Source organism: Prionailurus viverrinus, chromosome D4 (assembly GCF_022837055.1).
Source record: "Prionailurus viverrinus isolate Anna chromosome D4, UM_Priviv_1.0, whole genome shotgun sequence".
Classification (NCBI taxonomy): Eukaryota; Metazoa; Chordata; class Mammalia; order Carnivora; family Felidae; genus Prionailurus; species Prionailurus viverrinus.
Window position 1 is genome coordinate 20,831,032 of NC_062573.1, and position 19,592 is coordinate 20,850,623.

The following is a 19,592-nucleotide window of genomic DNA, read 5'->3' on the forward strand; positions in this document are numbered from 1 at the left end:
GATTTTCTAATAATATTTTATTTAAAAAAATTTTTTTAATTTACATTTATTTATTTTTGAGAGACAGAGAGAGGCACAAGTAGGGAGGGGCAGAGAGAGAATGAGACACAGAATCCAAAGCAGGCTCTAGGCTCTGAGCTGTCAGCACAGAGCCCAAAGCGGGGCTTGAACTCACAAATCATGAGATCATGACCTGAGCCAAAGTCGGACGCTTAACCAACTGAGCCACCCAGGTGCCCCAATATTGTAATATTTTAAAATAGAATTCTTTTGGGCAATGAGTAGAGTCCCCTACTGAAAAAACAAATTTCAAAATTACAAGGGAAACACAATAATCACATTCAAGAGTAAGTAGCACCAAGGGCACCAAAGATCGATAGAATAACAGCATTGCTTAAAAGCATACTTTAATGGAAGTAACAAGGATTTCAAAGGGATGTATGCCCATCAGAAAGGTGCCTCATAGAATTAAGGGTAAACTCTTATTCCCCAAATCTGAAGAAATATGTAAAAACATAAATAAGATAATAAATAAATAAGGATATTAAGACTTTTAAGGATAGGAAAAAAATGAGATAAAGCTAGGAATAAGTCTCTTACCATTTGTTTTTAAGGCAGAGTATGCAAATACCAAGACTACAATAATCTTTGCTCTAGAGTTTATTATCTCTTAGTGGGAGAAACATCTATAAGTAAAAAGCTAGTTAGAAAAACAACTTTATGCCAGAAGATTCAATAACTTAGATGAAATTAACAAATGTCTTTAAAAACACAATTAACAAATTACCACAAGATGAAACAGGAAATCTGAATTGCCCATACCTTTGAACAAAATTGAATTTTTATATATATTTGTTACGTATTGACATATATTTGTTATATATTCGTATATATTTTATTTATTTATTTATTTATTTATTTATTTATGTATTTATTTACACTGCCATCAAACAATAGCACCAAGAAGTAAAAACTCCAGACTCAGATGGTTCACAGGTGAATTCTCTCAAAGATTTAAGGAATAATACCAATTCTACAAAAACTCTTTCAGAAAACTAAGCAGGGAGGAATCCTTCCTAACTCATTGTATGAGGCCAGTGTAATCCTGATAACAAAACCTGACAAAAACATTACAAAAAAAATTACAGACCACCATCCCACATGAACATAGATGCAATTATACTTAACAACATACTACAAAATCAATTCCAGTAGTTTTATTAAAAAAAGGCCAAAAAAAAAAAAAAGAGTAAATATCCTGACCAAGTAGAGTTTATCCCAGAAATGAAAGGTCAGTTTAGCATTTGAAAATCAATCAATGAAATTTACTACATCAACACAACAAAGGGGGAAAACCCTATGAGAATTTCCATACAGAAAAAGTATTTAACAAAATTCAATACCTATTTTAATCAGTGATTAAAACCTGTCAGTGAGGGGCGCCTGGGTGGCTCAGTCGGTTAAGCGGCCGACTTGGGCTCAGGTCATGATCTCGCGGTCCGTGAGTTCGAGCCCCGCGTCGGGCCCTGTGCTGACAGCTCAGACCCTGGAGCCTGTTTCAGATTCTGTGTCTCCCTCTCTCTGACCCTCCCCCGTTCATGCTCTGTTTCTCCCTGTCTCAAAAATGAATAAAAAACTTAAAAAAAAAAAAAAAATTTAAAAAAAAAAAAAAAAAAAACAAAAAAAAAAAAACCTGTCAGTGAACTAGGACTAGGATACTTTCTCAATTTGATAAAGAGTATGAACAAAAGTATCTGTTTTTGAGTTTAGGAGTTCTTCATTAATTCTTGATACCCATCTTGTGTCAGATACATGTTTTGCAAATATTTCCTACTCTGTGGCATTTCTATTCATTTTCTTAATGTGTCTTTTGAGGAGTAGAAGTCTTAAATTTTGATATGTTAACTTATCAATTTATTTTTCTTTAATGGTTGTTGCTTTCTGTGCTTTATACCAGGAGAATAAAAGAAATGATTCTGGAAGAAAGACGATGAAATGACCGACACTGGCATACATAAGGTGCTTATTAAATGTTTGTTGAATAAATCTCATTCAGCTTAGTGTTAAATGCAAACATGATGAACACGTTAATGGCTTCATTATAATTATTGATGTAAATATAGATTAGGGCAGGGTCTAGGAGAAATTCTGTAATTCACCTTCTAAATATGCCTTCCAGATTGTTATCAATGTAATCCCTGGAAACAGATGTCCAACTGACTCTAAAGCCAATTAATTTTAAATCAACATGACTATTATCATCTGGCCCTCAGTAATTCATTTTGTTTACAAGAAAGAAAAATGTCTTGTTGAAAACAGGGTACACTGACACTCTAATAGCCTGTTCATCTAGAAGGGCTTGATGGGACCCGTTCTTAGTGAAAGGCTAGCTCCTTATAATCATCATTTCATTTCCTAAGTGCTCTCAAGGCATCTGTTTAATAACTCATTCTAAAATTTTGTCAGGGCTCGGTATCACATTATTGATCAGATTTTGCCTTTCCTTCTGTGGGACCCAAGGAATTTAACAAAAATCCCCTACCCCTGGACAAGCAGAGCAAGACTAACTCCATTTTGTGCTACACCCACCATCTCAAGTATAACCCCCACCCTAGTCAAGCCGGTGAGCACACCCTTACTGGAAACCGGCTCATACAGGAATGCGAACCCCTAACCGCCAAAGAATGTAAACCCCATCTTCTGCCTGCCCAACTTGCGCGCCAATTGCAGGGAGGATTCCTCCCTGCTCCTTGGTGGTCTCTCGGATTCGAAATCAGGGCATTATACCTTCCTTCTAAAATACTAGAACGAAAGTATTTTATTATTTCTCCCCTTTAACGTGATGCTGCAAATGTCTAAGAGTGATTCTTAGTACCATGCAATGTAATTAACAGACAACCCATTGGATGTAGTGAGCTGCTCTTTAATTTTTGCTCACTGATCTTGAAAGTAAACCCATTTATTTTTTTTTAAGTTCATTTATTTATTTTGAGAGACAGAAAGAGAGTGTGAATGGGGAAGGAGCAGAGAGTGAGGGAGAGAGAGAATCCCCACTGCTGAGCCTGACATGGAGGCTCGATCACACAATCATGAGACCATGACCTGAGCCAAAATCAAGAGTCAGACACTTAACCAACTGAGCCACCCAGGCACCCTGAAAGTAAACCCTTTAAAAAAAAAAATCCATTCTTTTCTCCCACCTCAAGGATCCTTCCCTGAATGAAAAAGTTGGGTCTTTCCATTGCCTTCAGACTACCGTAAGTTCATAGAGCAAAACATCTGCTATTTTATATAAATTAAAAGTTCACCCTAATACTTCACAGTTGAGGAGCCTGGTATAGGATATCCCAGACTTACCTGTTACACAGTAGTTCAAAGCCAACTGGTGCCAGCAATGACCTAAAATTATCACCTTTATTGCTGCTTCATAATTTTGAAAACCCACTTCCAATCTGAAGCTTCATGTCTCTGGTTAAAGAGAAGCCAAAGACGAAGGGTGCTGAGCCTGGGTGGCTTAGTTGGTTAAGCGTCTGACTCTTGACTTCGGCTCAGGTCATGATGTCATAGTTTGTGGGTTTGAGCCCCACATCAGGCTCTGTGCTGATGACGCAGAGTCTGCTTGGGATTCTCTGTCTCTTCTCTCTGGCCCCATGCCCCACACTCTCTCTTTCTCTCTCAAAAATAAATAAATAAACTTAAAATGTGGCAAGAAGAGAAATGCATACTTCTAAAGAAAAAAAAAGGAGAAACCAAAGACTGAAGTGCATCCACAAGAAATAACTGGTCATATCCAAAATGTATACTAATAGGATAAATGTAATTTTTTATTAGTAACAAGTAACCTAACATTGTTTTTCATTCTAAATTTGGTTAACAAAAAGGTAAGAAAACATATTTTGTAAATGTTTGGCTCTGAAATTTATAAACCCAAACAGGGACATACTGTACATATTGCTAGTTTTCCTTATCTTCAAGAGAAAACATGTTAAACATGAATAGACAATTCTCCAAAGAAGACATCCGGATGGCCAACACACACATGAAAAGATGCTCAACGTCACTCTTCATCAGGGAAATACAAATCAAAACCACATGGAGATATCACCTCATGCCAGTCAGAGTGGCTAAAATGAACAAATCAGGAGACTATAGATGCTGTAAAGGATGTGGAGAAATGGGAACCCTCTTGCACTGTTGGTGGGAATGCAAACTGGTGCAGCCACTCTGGAAAACAGTGTGCAGGTTCCTCAAAAAATTAAAAATACAACTACCCTATGACCCAGCAATAGCACTGCCAGGAATTTACCCAAGGGATACAGGAGGGCTGATGCATAAGGGCACTTGTACCCCAATGTTTACAGCAGCTCTTTCAACAATAGCCAAATTATGGAAAAAGCCTAAATGTCCATCAACTGATGAATGGATAAAGAAATTGTGGTTTATATACACAATGGAATACTACTTGGCAATGAGAAAGAATGAAATATGGCCTTTTAGAGCAATGTGGATGGGACTGGAGAGTGTTATGCTAAGTAAAGTAAGTCATACAGAGAAAGACAGATATCATATGTTTTCACTCTCATGTGGATCCTGAGAAACTTAAGACCATGGGGGAGGGGAAGGAAAAAAAAAGTTAAAGAGGGAGGAAGCCAAACCATAAGAGACTCTTAAAAAGTGAGAATAAACTGAAGATTGATGGGGGGTGGGAGGGAGGGGAAAGTGGGTGATGGGCATTGAGGAGGGCACCTGTTGGGATGAGCACTGGGTACTGTATGGAAACCAATTTGACAATAAATTTCATATTAAAAAAAAAAAGAAAAGGAAACATGTTGAATAGATTTTAATTCCTAATCATTGTCTTCCCTTATTCATAGTTCAATTCTGATTCATATATTTTTTCATTTGGGGATGCACCATAGTTCAGTGAGGATTTTGAAGGCAAACAGTTAGAATCTGCACTCAGCCAGCCACTTATTAGCCAACTAACCTTAAACCCTCTAAGTGAACTGAGGATAACAATATGTACTGACTTCATGGAGTTTCCATAAGGACTACATGAGATACTGCATGTAAAGTACTTGACACAGGGCCTACCTCTTCCCCTCCAACACCTACTCCTACTGTCCACCAAGGTAGTTATTATCATTGTCATCATTCAACAAATCCTTACTGAGTACATACACAAATGAACTAAAAGAACATTGTAAATGAGGAATTTCATACTTATCTTACATACCCACTGTGTGCTATCAAATCCAATTCGGTTTCCCTTAGATTTTGATACACCAGCTCCATTCTAAGAAGATAACAAAAAAACATTTTAATAAATTCAAAGCTATCTTTCTCTGTCGTATTTTACTTGGCATACAGGGAACAAACTGGTGGTTGCCAGAGGGGAGAGAGTGAGGGGGATGGGCAAGATGAGTTAAAGGGAGTGGGAGATATAGGCTCCTAGCTATGGAATGGGTAAGCCATGGGGATAAAATATACATAGAGAATACAGTCAATGGTATTGTAATACTGTTGTATGAGAGGTGGTAGCTACACTTGTGGTAACCACAGCATAACTGTTGAATCACTATGTTGTATATCTGAAAAGAATGTAACATTGTGTGTGAACTATACTCCAATTAAAAAAAAAAGTCAGGTCTAGAGAATCAGAAGGAAGAAAGCATTATCAGTTTTCATCTGATAAGCCCCCAAATACTTTGAAAGTAACAGGAAAAAAGAATGTCTGATGGTCTAGAGACAATGGGAAGAATGTTTCGAGCTCAAAGAAGATCCAAAGAAGTTTCTTATGCCTTGAATGTGTTCTTTACATAGAAGACAGATGGGAGGATACTAAAGAACAAGAAGAATAGCCTTACCCAACAAATGAAATATGCCCCAAGTTTCTAAAAAGGAGACTTGCGGCACCGGGGGCTCAGTGGGTTGAGTGTCCAACTTCAGCTCAGGTCATGATCTCATGGTGCGAGAGTTTGAGCCCTGCATCGGGCTCGATGCTGTCAGCACAGAGACCACTTGGGATTCTCTGTCTCCCTCTCTCTCTACCCCTCCCCACCCCCGCAACACACACACTCTCTCTCAAAAAACAAAACAAAACAAAACAAAAAACAAAACTCATCACACTCAAAAAAATTAAAAGGAGACTCATCTCCCCACTAAACTGCAAACTCAAGGGCAGGGACCAAGTCCAATCCTTCTTTATATTGCCAGTGCCTAGCACAGTGGTTGGTAATGACTAAATACTTAATTGTGGTTTGCTAAATGGAGGGAAGGAGAACAGAAAAGAGGAAGAGAGATACTGAGTAATCAAGGTAAAGCCAGAAGTGGTCTCTCCTCATAAGCTCTGCAACTTAGACAATAACATTTTAATAGCAAGAGATATTTGAGAACAAACTACAAAGAGACAGCTCTGTAAACTTCATCCTTGAAAAGAGACTGCAAACTCTATAACATAGCCCTTGTTACTCATAGCCCTCCATGAGTTAATTAGACTAAATTTCTGAGCTGTTTGTTTTCTCTGCTGGATCATTCCCATCAGTATACAAACACGATATTATTTCTATCTTAAAACAAACAAGCAATAACTCTCTTGCATACCCACTGTATGCAACTAACAATTTTCCCCCCTAACTAACAATTAACAATTTTCCCAACTAACAATTTTCCCCCCTTAAGCAAAACCCCTAATGGGCTGTCTGTTCTTATTGCATCCGATTCCTCTCCTCTTATAAGCTCTTGAGCTTAAATTCACTCTGCCAACTATTCATCGAGATCACCAATGACCTCCATGTTGCTAAATCCAATGGTCAATTATTTTTACTCCTTATTTGATCTATCAAGAATTGTTGACCACTTGTGTCTCAAACACTTTAGTTGCATGGCTCTCTGAATCCCATACTTCTGGTTTTCCTATTTCTCTCTGGCTGCTCCTTCTTGTTCTTTGCTAGTTCTTCCACCTCCCTGATGTATGAGGGACCCCCAAAACTCAGATCATGAGACTTTTCTCCCTCTTTTTACTCTCTTTTTTCTCCCTTTTTACTCTAGGTCACTTTCTTGGTACCTCATCTATTCTAATGGCTTTAAATACCATCTGTATGCTTACCACTCTCAATTTATATTCTCAACCACACCAGTCCTTTGAACTCCAAACATAGATTCAACTATCTACTTCACCTTCTTCATTTGGATGTCAAATAGTCATCTGAAACTTAACATGTCTGGAAAAAGCTCCAGATCTCTAACCATCCCTCAAGCTTGCTTCTCATCTCAGTAAACAGCAACTTCCCCTTTCCAATTATCTAGGCCCCAAATACTAATGTTATCCCTGACTCTTTTATGTCTCTTATACCCCACATCTAGCCCATGAACAAAATCTGGTAGCTCTACTTTCTACCACTAGTTCCCTTGTCCAAGCCATCACCATCCTGTATAAATTATTAGAATAGACTTCTACCTAGTTTGTTTTAGCCCTTGACACTACAATCTATTCTCAACAGAGCATCCATTCTACTACCTTTTTAAAAAAATCAGATCATGTCACATATCAGCTCAAACTTTCCGATGGTTCACAATCTCACTCAGAACAAAAGCAAAAGTCCTTATGGTTTACAAGGCCCTAAACAATATAAACTCTCTGACTTTACTTACTATTCTTCCCCTCTCTCACTCCTCTATAGCCACATTGATCTTTTTGCTGTTCTTAAAACTTCCAGACATGTTCCTGCCTTGGGACTTGGGACTTTCGTGCTTCCTTTGGTCTCTAGGTAGTATGCTCCTCTTCTAGATATCCACAGAGCTCATTCTTTTCAAATATGCTCTTTCCTCTATTTTTTAAATAATTTTTAAGGTTTATTTATTTTGAGAGAGAGCACAAGTAGGGGAGGGGTAGACAGAGAGAGAGCAAGAGAGAGGGAGGGAGGAAGTCCCAAGCAGGCTCTGCAGGATCAGTGCAGAGCCCGATGTAGGGCTCTAATTCATGAAACTGTGAGATCATGACCTGAGCCAAAATCAAGGGTCAGACGCTTAACCAACTGAGCAACCCAGGCACTCCTGTTTTCTCTATTATAATGGCCTTCCCATCTTTCTATACCTGGAGGATTTACACTCATTTTATAAAACCAACTCAAAATATTATTTCATTCATTAAATATTCAATCATAACCTTCCTAAGTGGGTTATTCAGCAGATTTTCATTCCCTACAAACTCTGCACTTACCTAAGCTTGAAGGGTCAAGGATAAGGACATAGGAGGATACAGTTTTATAGGGGCTGACAATTATACAATTTTGGTGGTCCTTTTTAATAAACAGAATGCAAAAATATATTTTGCAAACTTTACCAAAATATATAGCTTTATAACATAGTCCTAAGCCTCCTTCAAGGGCCTTTGGAAGTGAGGGGCCCTGTGGTTTAAATCTCATCTATCTGGGGCACCTGGGTGGCTCAGTCAGTTAAGCATCCGACTCTTGATTTCAGCTCAGGTCATGATCTATCTCACCCTTCATGAAATCAAGCCCTGCATCAGGCTCCGTGCTCAGGATTCTCTCTCCCCCTCTCTCTCTGCCCCTCACCCTCCTCTCATGTGCACACTCACTCTCTCTCTCAAAAATAAAGAAAACATTAAAAAAAAAAACAAATAAATTTCATTTATCTTAATGGTTAATCTACCTCTGGTGAGGTACAGTTACTGGCAACCAGTGGCTACAACCATAGCTGTAAAGGAGGAATGTAGTCCCTATCAAGCAATGATCCTACAAATAGAGAACCCAAAGAATAAATAACATGACCTCTCTTTCCTCCAGGTCTTCAATCTCCAGATGTTTCCCCTTGGCTGACCTCCAACTAGAAAAGGGAAGAGAGCTCACCTAATGCAGTCCATTGAGGTCAGCTCCCTGAGACGCAGACTATTAAAGACAAGATCTGGAAGGGCAAACAGAGACTATCTACCATACCATGGTAAGAAATCTGGATCTTACTTCATAGGTATGCTATGCAGAGAATAACTTGATCAGATATTTAAAAAAAATAACTGGGACAGCTGTACAGAGAGGATTACAAAAGCTAGAGACTAAAGAAGAGTTCTTAAACTATAACTAGTAAAGCAGGCAGAACAAGGTTTATGAGATGTGCTTTAAAGAAGTAACATATTGTCATTTGCTTATATGTCTCTTTATATGTTTCTTAACTTCTCTTCAACCCCAAATTTCCCCAGTTTCTGACTTTCTAGACAGCAAGGATTACACTTGACCCATCATTTCATCTCATAGCCTAGTACTGTACTTGGGCACATAGTAAGTACTCGACAAACACTTGACAAATAGATGACCAAATGTTCTAAAAGAAATGCTATATCAAATCAAGCGGTTTTTCTTTTTAAAAGCTAAAGCTATTCCTGTACGATTTAGTAAAAATGTAAATGAAATGAATAAATAAATGGAAAGATGGAATCAGATGCCAAAAAGATGGGGTAGAAAAAGTCTTGTGGCTATTGAACGCCACTGATAAATGAGTTAAAATAAGGGATATGTCATTAAAAAGAAAGTATTTAGGATATAGGAGGTGAAGATTTAAGGAAAAATCCTTTCATTTTTTGAAAGAATATCCAACAATCCATTTCTTACAGAAACCAAAGAACAATTCTTTATTTTTTTTTAAGTTTATTCATTTTGAGAGTGACAGAAAGAGTGAGTGGGAGAGGGGCAGAGAGAGACGGAGAGAGAGAATCCCAAGCAGGCTCTGCACTGTCAGCATGGAGCCCGATGTGGGGCTCAAAATCACGAAACATGAGACCATGACCTGAGCCGAAGTTGGACACCTAACTGAGCCACCCAGGTGCCCCCAAAAACAGAATTCTTAATCCAGCATGATCATTAATCATGCCTACAGAGAATCAAACAGTAATACTTACAAAAACTGTTTGAGTTTTCAATAATTGATCTTTTTCAATTGTTTATAAATTTGTAATCCTAAGGATCAGAAACACTAACCATGGTAAATTCACCAACACTCCAGGCAGATTCCCCTTTTGCATCTCAGTGCCTTTCCTTATAGTAGATGCACTGCTCTCTAACTTTTTCCCAAGTCACTGAAGTTCTTAGTGCATAGGACTCATAAATATGCTCTGACACAGTGGGAAAACTTTGCTTATTAATTAGCCAAACTGCTTGGCCAGAAAACCTATAGAGTGTAAAGTCTGGGGATACATAGAAGTATTTTTTAAATATCCCTCAATTCTTGGGGCGCCTGGGTGGCGCAGTCGGTTAAGCCTCCGACTTCAGCCAGGTCACGATCTCGTGGTCCGTGAGTTCGAGCCCCGCGTCAGGCTCTGGGCTGATTGCTCGGAGCCTGGAGCCTGTTTCCGATTCTGTGTCTCCCTCTCTCTCTGCCCCTCCCCCGTTCATGCTCTGTCTCTCTCTGTCCCAAAAAATAAATAAATGTTGAAAAAAAAAATTAAAAAAAAAAATATCCCTCAATTCTAATGGAAGAATTCTTTCATATTCTCCTGAACAATGGTGGTCATGGGGGCAGGGGATGTGGGGGAAAGGATCGGAAGAGGGGAACAATAGCATTTACCAAAGTTTACACACTAGATCAGATTATCAGATAGAATATTCTTCTTCCAGCAATGATCCGCACATTATCATTCATAATATAAGGGAACTAGCCAGTAGTCAAAGGAGAGTTTTTTTTTTTTAATTTTTTTTTCAACGTTTTTTATTTATTTTTGGGACAGAGAGAGACAGAGCATGAACGGGGGAGGGGCAGAGAGAGAGGGAGACACAGAATCGGAAACAGGCTCCAGGCTCTGAGCCATCAGCCCAGAGCCTGATGCGGGGCTCGAACTCACGGACCGCGAGATCGTGACCTGGCTGAAGTCGGACGCTTAACCGACTGCGCCACCCAGGCGCCCAAAAGGAGAGTTTTTAAAAATCATGATTCTTAGATGATTTTAGCAAGCAACTGACCAACTCAAAAATTTCAAAAACCTTTGTTGCCATGATCTAAATGGCTGCAAGATTAATTTCCATTTCTAATAATGGCATATGAAATTGTTCACTGTGAATAACTATTGCCACACTTGAAATCCAAACTCCCCTTCCAACTCCCTCCTGACCTTCTAACCAAACACACTTTGCAGCTCACTGCTCAGCCATAGACAGACAGTTCCAGGAGCTCAACAAGCTGGCTAAGTTTGCCCGCGGGCAGGACCAGTTGGACCACAGAGGGGATCACCCCCTGAGCCCGGCAGCCACTTCGTATAAGCCCTTCTGGGCCTGGGTACTTCAGATCTTTGGTCTTAGGCCACTCCCCACCATCTTGTCCTGCCCCAGCCTTAAGGACAGCCAGCTCAGGGGATCAGGCTTTTGGCAGTGGGCAGAGAGTATAGGGAAGAGGCTTTTTTAAAGAGAAATGACTGTCTTTTGACACTTTCCTTTAAAAGAGTAAGCACTTCCTGTTCTTCCAACTTCAGGTTCACCTCCTATTAGGAGGTTGCTGGTGAGAGCCAGAGTAGGGATAAACCTTCCTTTGTCCCTCCTCCTCCTCTGTGCCAGTGCCACTTGGAGGCTTCTTGTCTTTTCTGTTTTGACTCCTTCCCCATTCAGTGCCGAGTGTGTGTGTGCATGTGTGTACACATAAATATAGTCATAAGGGGCAAAAAAGTACATACAAGGCAAAGTAAGATATCCTAGCACAGAACCCTGTAAGGGGCTTTCTAGGTAGTAAGAGTAGCCGAATACTGCAGGCACTGAGTGCTGCTTATAGTTCTAAGTCAAGGACATTATTAAGGTTTGGCTCACCCAGTGCTTTATACAAACACAGTTCATGGGCTTTGTCTTCCTTCCACTGAGGCAGCAATACTTTATAATTTTCTATTGTGATTCAAAATGAGCCATCTTATCTATCTCGTATCTTATCAATGTTACGGTATTTTGTTTGAACATACTTGTATTTACATGTGCGACTAGCTCAATGAGTGAGGACACAAGTTTTGGGACCTGAATTTGGCAATCTTCAGCAAGAAGCTTAACATATCTGGGCTCCAGATAACTCATTTATGAAAAAAATGATCAATGAGAAACCTGTAATAATTAAATCCAATTTTATTTATCAGGCAGCAACGTAAACCTTGAAAGGACTAGAATGTGTGCACTATTCATAGCTACCATCTGCTGAGCACCTACCATATATCAAACACTGAGATGCGTTACATACATTATCTCAACCAGTAAAGCTGCCAGTAGCCCCATTTAAAGAAACTGAGGCTTAAAGAAGTTAAGTGACTTGCTGTTAAGACAAACAACCAAATAAGGAGTCAAACTCAGGATTATCTAGGCCCCAAACTTAAGAATTAATGCTGTTGCCACTTCTACCAAATTATGAGTTCCTTGAGAGTAGGACCTGTGTTCCATTTATCTCTGTATTCCTGCAAAGTGCCCTGTATATAACACGTAATCAATAAATACAGATTGAATGAGCACACATAATTATAATCAGATTGTCTAGGTTGGTGCAGTAAAAAAACAAAACAAAAAACAATGAACAACTGACATTCTATAGGGGGTCCTAGAGATAACTTTTGTGATGTAAACTGCCAGCCAATTGCTTGAAAGGTGGAGCTCACAGAAATTGCTCACAAGGTCATCACACAAGAGTTTGTATTTCAAAGGCCTGTAAGAGTTTGTATTTCAAAGATCTAGAGGGTTGTTCTAGAATCTGAAGAGTCAACTCCACCCACCTATGGAGTTTTAGCTGACCCAATAGATATACAAATTCCTTACCTTCAATGCTATCAAATAACTGGATTATTCAGACCTCATTTGGGAGATCATAGAAAGGCTAAACTTGTCTAACCAGCTAGGGCCAAAAGGAATTCTGTGGGGAGGCCCTAGAAATGGTCAAAAGTAGGCCTCCTTCACTGTGGGTGGGAATGAAAACTGGTATAGCCACTCTGGAAAACAGTGTGGAGGTTTCTCAAAAAGTTAAAAATAGAGCTACCCTATAACCCAGCAATTACACTACTAGGCATTTATCCAAAGGATACAAAAATACTGATTCAAAGGGGCACATGCACCCCAATGTTTATAGCAGCACTATCAACAACAGCCAAATTATGGAAAGAGCCCAAATACCCACTGATTGATGAATGAAGATGTGGTATGTGTGTATGTATATATATACATATATATACATACACACACACACACACACACACACATATATACACAATGGAATATAATATCAAAAAGAATGAAATCTTGCCATTTGCAACAATGTAGATGGAACTATGCTAAATGAAATAAGCCCATCAGAGAAAGACAAATACCATATGATTTCACTCATATGTGGAATTTAAGAAACAAAACAGATGAACATGGGGAAAGGAAGGAAAAATAAAATAAGATAAAAACAGGGATGCAAACCATAAGAAACTCTTAACTATAGAAAACAAACTGAGAGCTTCTGGAGGGGAGGTGGGAAGAGGGATGGGCTAAATGGGTGATGGGCATTAAGGAGGGCACTTGGGAGGCGCCTGGGTGGCTCATCGGTTAAGCATCCGACTTTGGCTCAGGTCATGATCTCGCGGTTTGTGGGTTTGAGCCCCGCATCAGGCTCTGTGCTGACAGCTCAGAGCCTGGAGCCTGTTTCAGATTCTGTGTCTCCCTCTCTCTCTCTGACCCTCCCCTGTTCATGCTTTGTCTCTCTCTGTCTCAAAAATCAATAAACGTTAAAAAAAAATTTTTTTTAATTAAAAAAAAAAAAAGGAGGGCACTTGAGATGAGCTCTAGGCATTCTATGTAACTGATGAATCACTAAATTCTACTCCTAAAACCAATACTATACTATAACTAGGAAAAAAATATGCCTCCTTAACTCCAAGATATTAATAACCTTTCTTCCCTAACCTATAAATATTAGAGTACTCTCCTGAAGAGCCTGAAAAGATTTGTAGTCCTCAACATTTACTACTGCAGGCATTTACTACTAGAAGTAGGCTGTGATCACAGATAAAACCAACTTTTCATTCTTGCCCTAGCTTTTAACACACAATCTCAGTGTCTTTCTGAATTGCCTGAAAGTTCAAACCTGACCTAAATCATGTTTGTTTGTTTTTTTTAATGTTTTATTTATTTTATTTATCCCACACATGCAGGAAGGGGCAGAGAGAGGGGGAGACAGAGGATCCGAAGCAGGCTCTGTACTAACAGCAGACAGCCTGATGCTGGGCTTGAACCCACAAACTGTCAGATCATGACCTGAGCTGAAGTCGGATGCTTAACCTACTGAGCCCCCCAGGCGTCCTTAAAATCATGGTTTTTATGCTGATGCTGCTGATGTGTAAGTTAGTGCTGATCAAGGTTACCATTCTCCACTCTTCTGCTAATAAATCAAACAACTTTAATTGAACTAGAAACCATTTTGTGTGAATTTTCTGTCTAAGGATATCCCACAATTGAGAACACTGAACAAATGAGAAATGCAATTCAGATATAATCAGTAAGCAAAGTTTACAGAATTCTGAATTCTCTTCCTATGTTATTAGAAACTATACTAGAATACTCGAGATCCATCCGTATTTCCCTGAAGTTTAAGTGAGATCTTGAAGTTTAATAAAAAGCTGAAAGTTTAAACATTTTCCTCAACAAAATCGAAAAAATTTTAAAAGTTGGGAGCTTTTAAATAATAACGTCTATTATTCTAACTATACTTACTATTTTTAAATAAGGCATTTTTTTCCGGCTGGGATAGAGAAACTAATTGTATTCCTTATAGACAGCATTTTATCTTCACACTAATAACATACCGGAAGCAACTTTTTTTTTTTTTTAATTTTTTTTTTCAACGTTTATTTATTTTTTGGGGGACAGAGAGAGACAGAGCATGAACGGGGGAGGGGCAGAGAGAGAGAGAGACACAGAATCGGAAACAGGCTCCAGGCTCTGAGCCATCAGCCCAGAGCCTGACGCGGGGCTCGAACTCACAGACCGCGAGATCGTGACCTGGCTGAAGTCGGACGCTTAACCGACTGCGCCACCGAGGCGCCCCCCGGAAGCATCTATACTTCCACTAGCATCTGTCCCCAGCAAATTATAAAAATATGGAAGAAAAAAAACATTTCTCATTGTTTCTGTCACCTTGTCAAAATGCTTAGCAAACAGTGACTTTTAAATAAATTTTTTGAATGAGTACTGGGTATTACATGTAAGTGATCAATCACTAAATTCTACTCCTGAAACCAGGATGACACTATATGAAAATAATAATAATAGCTCATATTTATTGATCTCTTTATGACATGCACTGTTTCAAATGCTTTATGTGTATTAATTCATTTAAGCCTCACAAGTCTACGAGCTGGTATCTTTATCGTCCCTATTTTGTAGATGAGAAAACAGAGCATTTAGAAGTAATTTACCCAAGATCCCACAGTTAATAAGCAGCATAAATGAGGTTTAATCCTAAAGTAGTGTTCCTGCTTTTTACAACTAAAGCTACATGGCATTTGGGGCATCTGAGTGGCTCAGGTGGTTAAGTGTCTAGCTCGTGATCTCAGCTCAGGTCTTGATCCCAGGGTCATGAGTTCAAGCCCAGCATTGGGCTCCACTCTGGGTGTGGAGCCTACTTAAAAACATACAAAGAGCTACAATGCATTCCAGGGGAAAGGGTCAAAATAGTAGTTATTTGTGGAAAGGTCACATATAATTAAGATGAGATTTTAAGTTAATGGAGGAATTCAATAAGTGATATTGGGACAAATGGTCAACCATTTGGGAAAAACTTTAAAGTTAGAGATCTAATTCATACCTCATACTAAAATAAATTCTATTTAGTTAAAAAAAATTAAACATAAATAGTACTTGATGAAAATACAGGTGAATACTTCCACAATCTTTGGCTACTTATGACACAAAACTAGATGCCCTAAGGAAGAAAGATCTTGACAGGTTTTCTACTTAGAAATCTTTTCTACCTAGAAATTAAATACAAATGTACTGGGGGTGGGGGGTGGGGGGTTATACTATGAACATAAAGTTAAAAGACAAATTAATAAACCAGGAAAAATATTTGAAATATATATGATAAAGGTGTAACATCCTTAAAACTATGCACAGCATCTAAAGAAAGACAACACCATGAGAAAAATATGTAGATAGGAACACAAAAAAAATTACCTTTGCTGATATATAGTGCTTGTAGTAGTATAATTGAAACAGCAGAAATGCAGAACTTGTCAAAGTTAAAAGCGCCAAAATCACGTTCTTGTTGATTCTACTCATTAGTCTGTGGTGCTCACTTGGTTGTCCTTTGAGAGTAACCCAGTTGGTGTCATCTTTTTTGGATAAGAAGATAATCTTGTTTTCTGTAAACAAAAAAGATATTTCTAAAGAGACAAAAACTTATTTTTACTTTTTCACCTTTAATAACTAGCAACAGAACAAAGAAAAAGTTACCTAAAGTTCCAGAGCACATTCTTTGAATTGCTAACTTTCTCTCCTGAAGAAATAATCAGATATGAGACCAAACATGACAAAAACAAAAATATTTACCATGGAATTCTACAAATAACAACTGCAAATAACAAACATAAATGGGATATGTAAAAAACCTGACGTATACAGGGTTGGGGGCTTCTCCTACAGAGTTTCTGATTCAGTAGATCTGGGATGGGCTTATGAATTTGCATTTCTGACAAGTTGGCAGGCTCTGCTGATGCTACTGACCTTACTAAGAACCACTTCCACAGAGGAAACTGAGAAAAGGTTTGGTCACGAAACGTCATCTGTATGATAGCTTTTTGTTGTTTTTGTGTGATCTAGGATGTGGCCAGTTTTTATAAATATGCCATACATGTTTTCAGTTCTTTGCAAATAAAAAGAAAGTGTAAAGACAAGAAGTTTTGTTCTTTCATCTTTGGTTGCATCTGATTATTTCTTTAGGATAAGAAATTTAATACAGTTCTACTTCTTTGTATCTCCTCTGCACTGATTTTGATTAAACATATTACATTTAATTTTTCAAGTGTTTATCTTTATTCCTGTACATAGACTAACACCTCTATTACTTGATGTCTAAACTTCTTTAAAAAATTTTTAATGTTTATTTATTTTTGGAGAGAGAGAGAGAGAGAGAGAGAGAGAGAGAGAGAGAGAGAGAAGAGGGGCAGAGAGAGGGAGACACAAAATCCAAAGCAGGCTCCAGGTTCTGAGCTGTCAGCACAGAGCCCGACGTGGGACTTGAACTCACGAACTGTGAGATCATGACTTGAACCACCTGAGTGCCCCTTGATGTCTCAACTTTCTACGATTTTGTTCTCCAGCTGAAAAATAAAGGGAAATCAGCAAATTTATACCTACCCTCCTGCTTTCTCTATTCATCCACTGGATAGCTGATATTCATCTTGTTACAGTTTATCAAAAAGAACTTATAAACACTATTTACCTTGAGTTCTCGCATTGTTCAAAAACACTTGTCAACTCATAGTTGTGCTGAGGTCACAATTTCTTTCCCCCTGACAACTTGTAGATTTTATACAATAATGCTATAATACTAAATATCCCCTGACAATATCTGATCCTTCCCCTAGCACTCCCCTTTAAATTTTTTCAATTAAAAAGTTGACCCTTTTTGGGGCCCCTGGGTGGCTCAGTCGGTTGAGTGTCGACTTCAACTCAGGTCATGATCTCGCAGTCCATGGGTTCGAGCCCCGCATCGGGATCTGTGCTGACATCTCAGAGCCTGGAGCCTGCTTTGGATTCTGTGTCTCCCTTTCTCTCTGCCCTCTCCAGCTCGTGCTTGGTCTCTGTCTCTCTCTCTCAAAAATAAATAAACATTAAAAAAATTTTTTTTTTAAGTTGACCCTTTTATTTGTTTTTTTGTTTTTGTTTTTTTAACATTTATTTATTTTTGAGACAGCATGAACGGGGGAGGGGCAGAGAGAGAGGGAGACACAGAATCGGAAGCAGGCTCCAGGCTCTGAGCCATCAGCCCAGAGCCTGACGCGGGGCTCGAACCCACGGACCGCAAGATCGTGACCTGAGCTGAAGTCGGACGCTCAACCGACTGAGCCACCCAGGCGCCCCTAAGTTGACCCTTTTAATGTGATGAGCAGAGAATGCATTCCTTACCTATGAAAGCCAATTTTTTTCAAAACTAGGTTATGTAATGATGTTGATGAATGTACAGCTGACCTGTGAACATAGGTTTGAATTGCCTGGGTCCACTTATACGTGGATTCTTTACAGAATGTACTGTAAATGTATTTTCTCTTCCTTAGGATTTTTTTCTTACAATTTTCTTAATATTTTCTTTTCTCTAGGTTACCTTATTGTAAAAATATAGTATATAATACATATAATATACAAAATATGTGTTAATTGACTGTTTATGTTATCAGTAAGGTCAGCAGTAGGCTATTTGTAGTTAAGTTTCTGAGGCGTCTATAACATACTGATTTTCAACTTCATGAGGAGGCTGGTGTCCCTAATCCGCACACTGTTCAAGGGTTAATGTATACTAGCTTTTCTTCATCATGTGTCCTTCCAATCTGTAGAACCAAGATTTCTTTTTTTAGTGGGAAGTTTAAGTTATATGTTTGAATATTCTTCTGTTCTAATGTTGAATTCTCTTATTTCCAGAACACACACCTGAGCATGTTTCATCTCCTCATTCCCATTTCACTTCATTCAACTTCCAAAAGCTTGTTGTCATGCCCTTTACTGACTTTTCAACAATGTTAATTCTCCTTTTTGCTTCCCATATGGCCTTTTATTTCTCCGATTTTATTTTTCTTTCTTTCTTGAGCTCTGCCAGTATATGGTTTATCATATACTGTTGTCTTATTATTTCTTCTTAGCTAATTAACTTTGTCTATTATTTTAAATAAGTGATTATTTCAGGGCACATGGGTGGCTCAGTCAGTTAAGCATCTGACTTCAGCTCAGGTCATGATCTCACTGTTCATGAGTTCGAGCCCCGCATCAGGCTCTGTGCTAACAGCTCAGACCCTGGAGCCTGCTTCAGATTCTGTCTCTCTCTCTCTCTCTCTCTCTCTGCCCCTCCCTGACTCGTACTCTCTCTCAAAAATAAATAAACATTTAAAAAAATTTAAAGAAGTGACTGTTTCATTAAATTTGTTAGGCCAACAGTTTTCTCATGGGTTCTTTGTCACTTGTTTTTCCCTGTTTCTTTTTTCCTTTTCTCTGGTAGCATTTTTGGGGAGATAACTGTGCTCATTTCCTTTTTCTTATTTACCTGTGAATGATGTGAACTCTACTCAGATCAGTTATTTGCAAGAGGCCTGTGGAAGGAAGAAACAAGCTGTGTTCTGGACTAGAAGATAGTCTCTAATATACAAGAAAGCATTTTATGACACAGTGTTTTGTGCATGTGTGTGTGTGAGAAAGACAAAGACAATGTGTCTGAGAACAAGTGAGAGAAAGTCATTTAGCCGTTACTCCTTGCCTCACCAAGAAAGTGATTCCTGCAAAGATGGGGTCTCTCTGTATGTTTTCTTATGTCCTCTTCCTTTCCTGCTAGTTCATGCTGCCAAACAATCCAAGGAAGCTCTTACTGCCTTCCTATGCATC

At 38.7% G+C, this 19,592-nt stretch overlaps 1 protein-coding gene across 3 annotated transcripts in view; it reads right to left on the reverse strand.

Moving 5' to 3' along the window:
* FKTN (fukutin) overlaps positions 1-19,592 on the reverse strand; it is an 85,974-nt gene that overhangs the window by 56,668 nt on the left and 9,714 nt on the right. For all 3 annotated transcript variants that reach the window (XR_007146451.1, XR_007146450.1, XM_047830991.1), the window contains exons 2-3: positions 16,179-16,366; positions 5,237-5,296 (exon numbers count right to left, since the gene is read on the reverse strand). Coding sequence is in view for 1 of the 3 variants with exons in the window: in XM_047830991.1 (XP_047686947.1) it covers positions 5,237-5,296; positions 16,179-16,283 (165 nt within the window). In the remaining 2 variants the exon portion in view is untranslated. The remainder of the gene's footprint in view (positions 1-5,236; positions 5,297-16,178; positions 16,367-19,592) is intronic.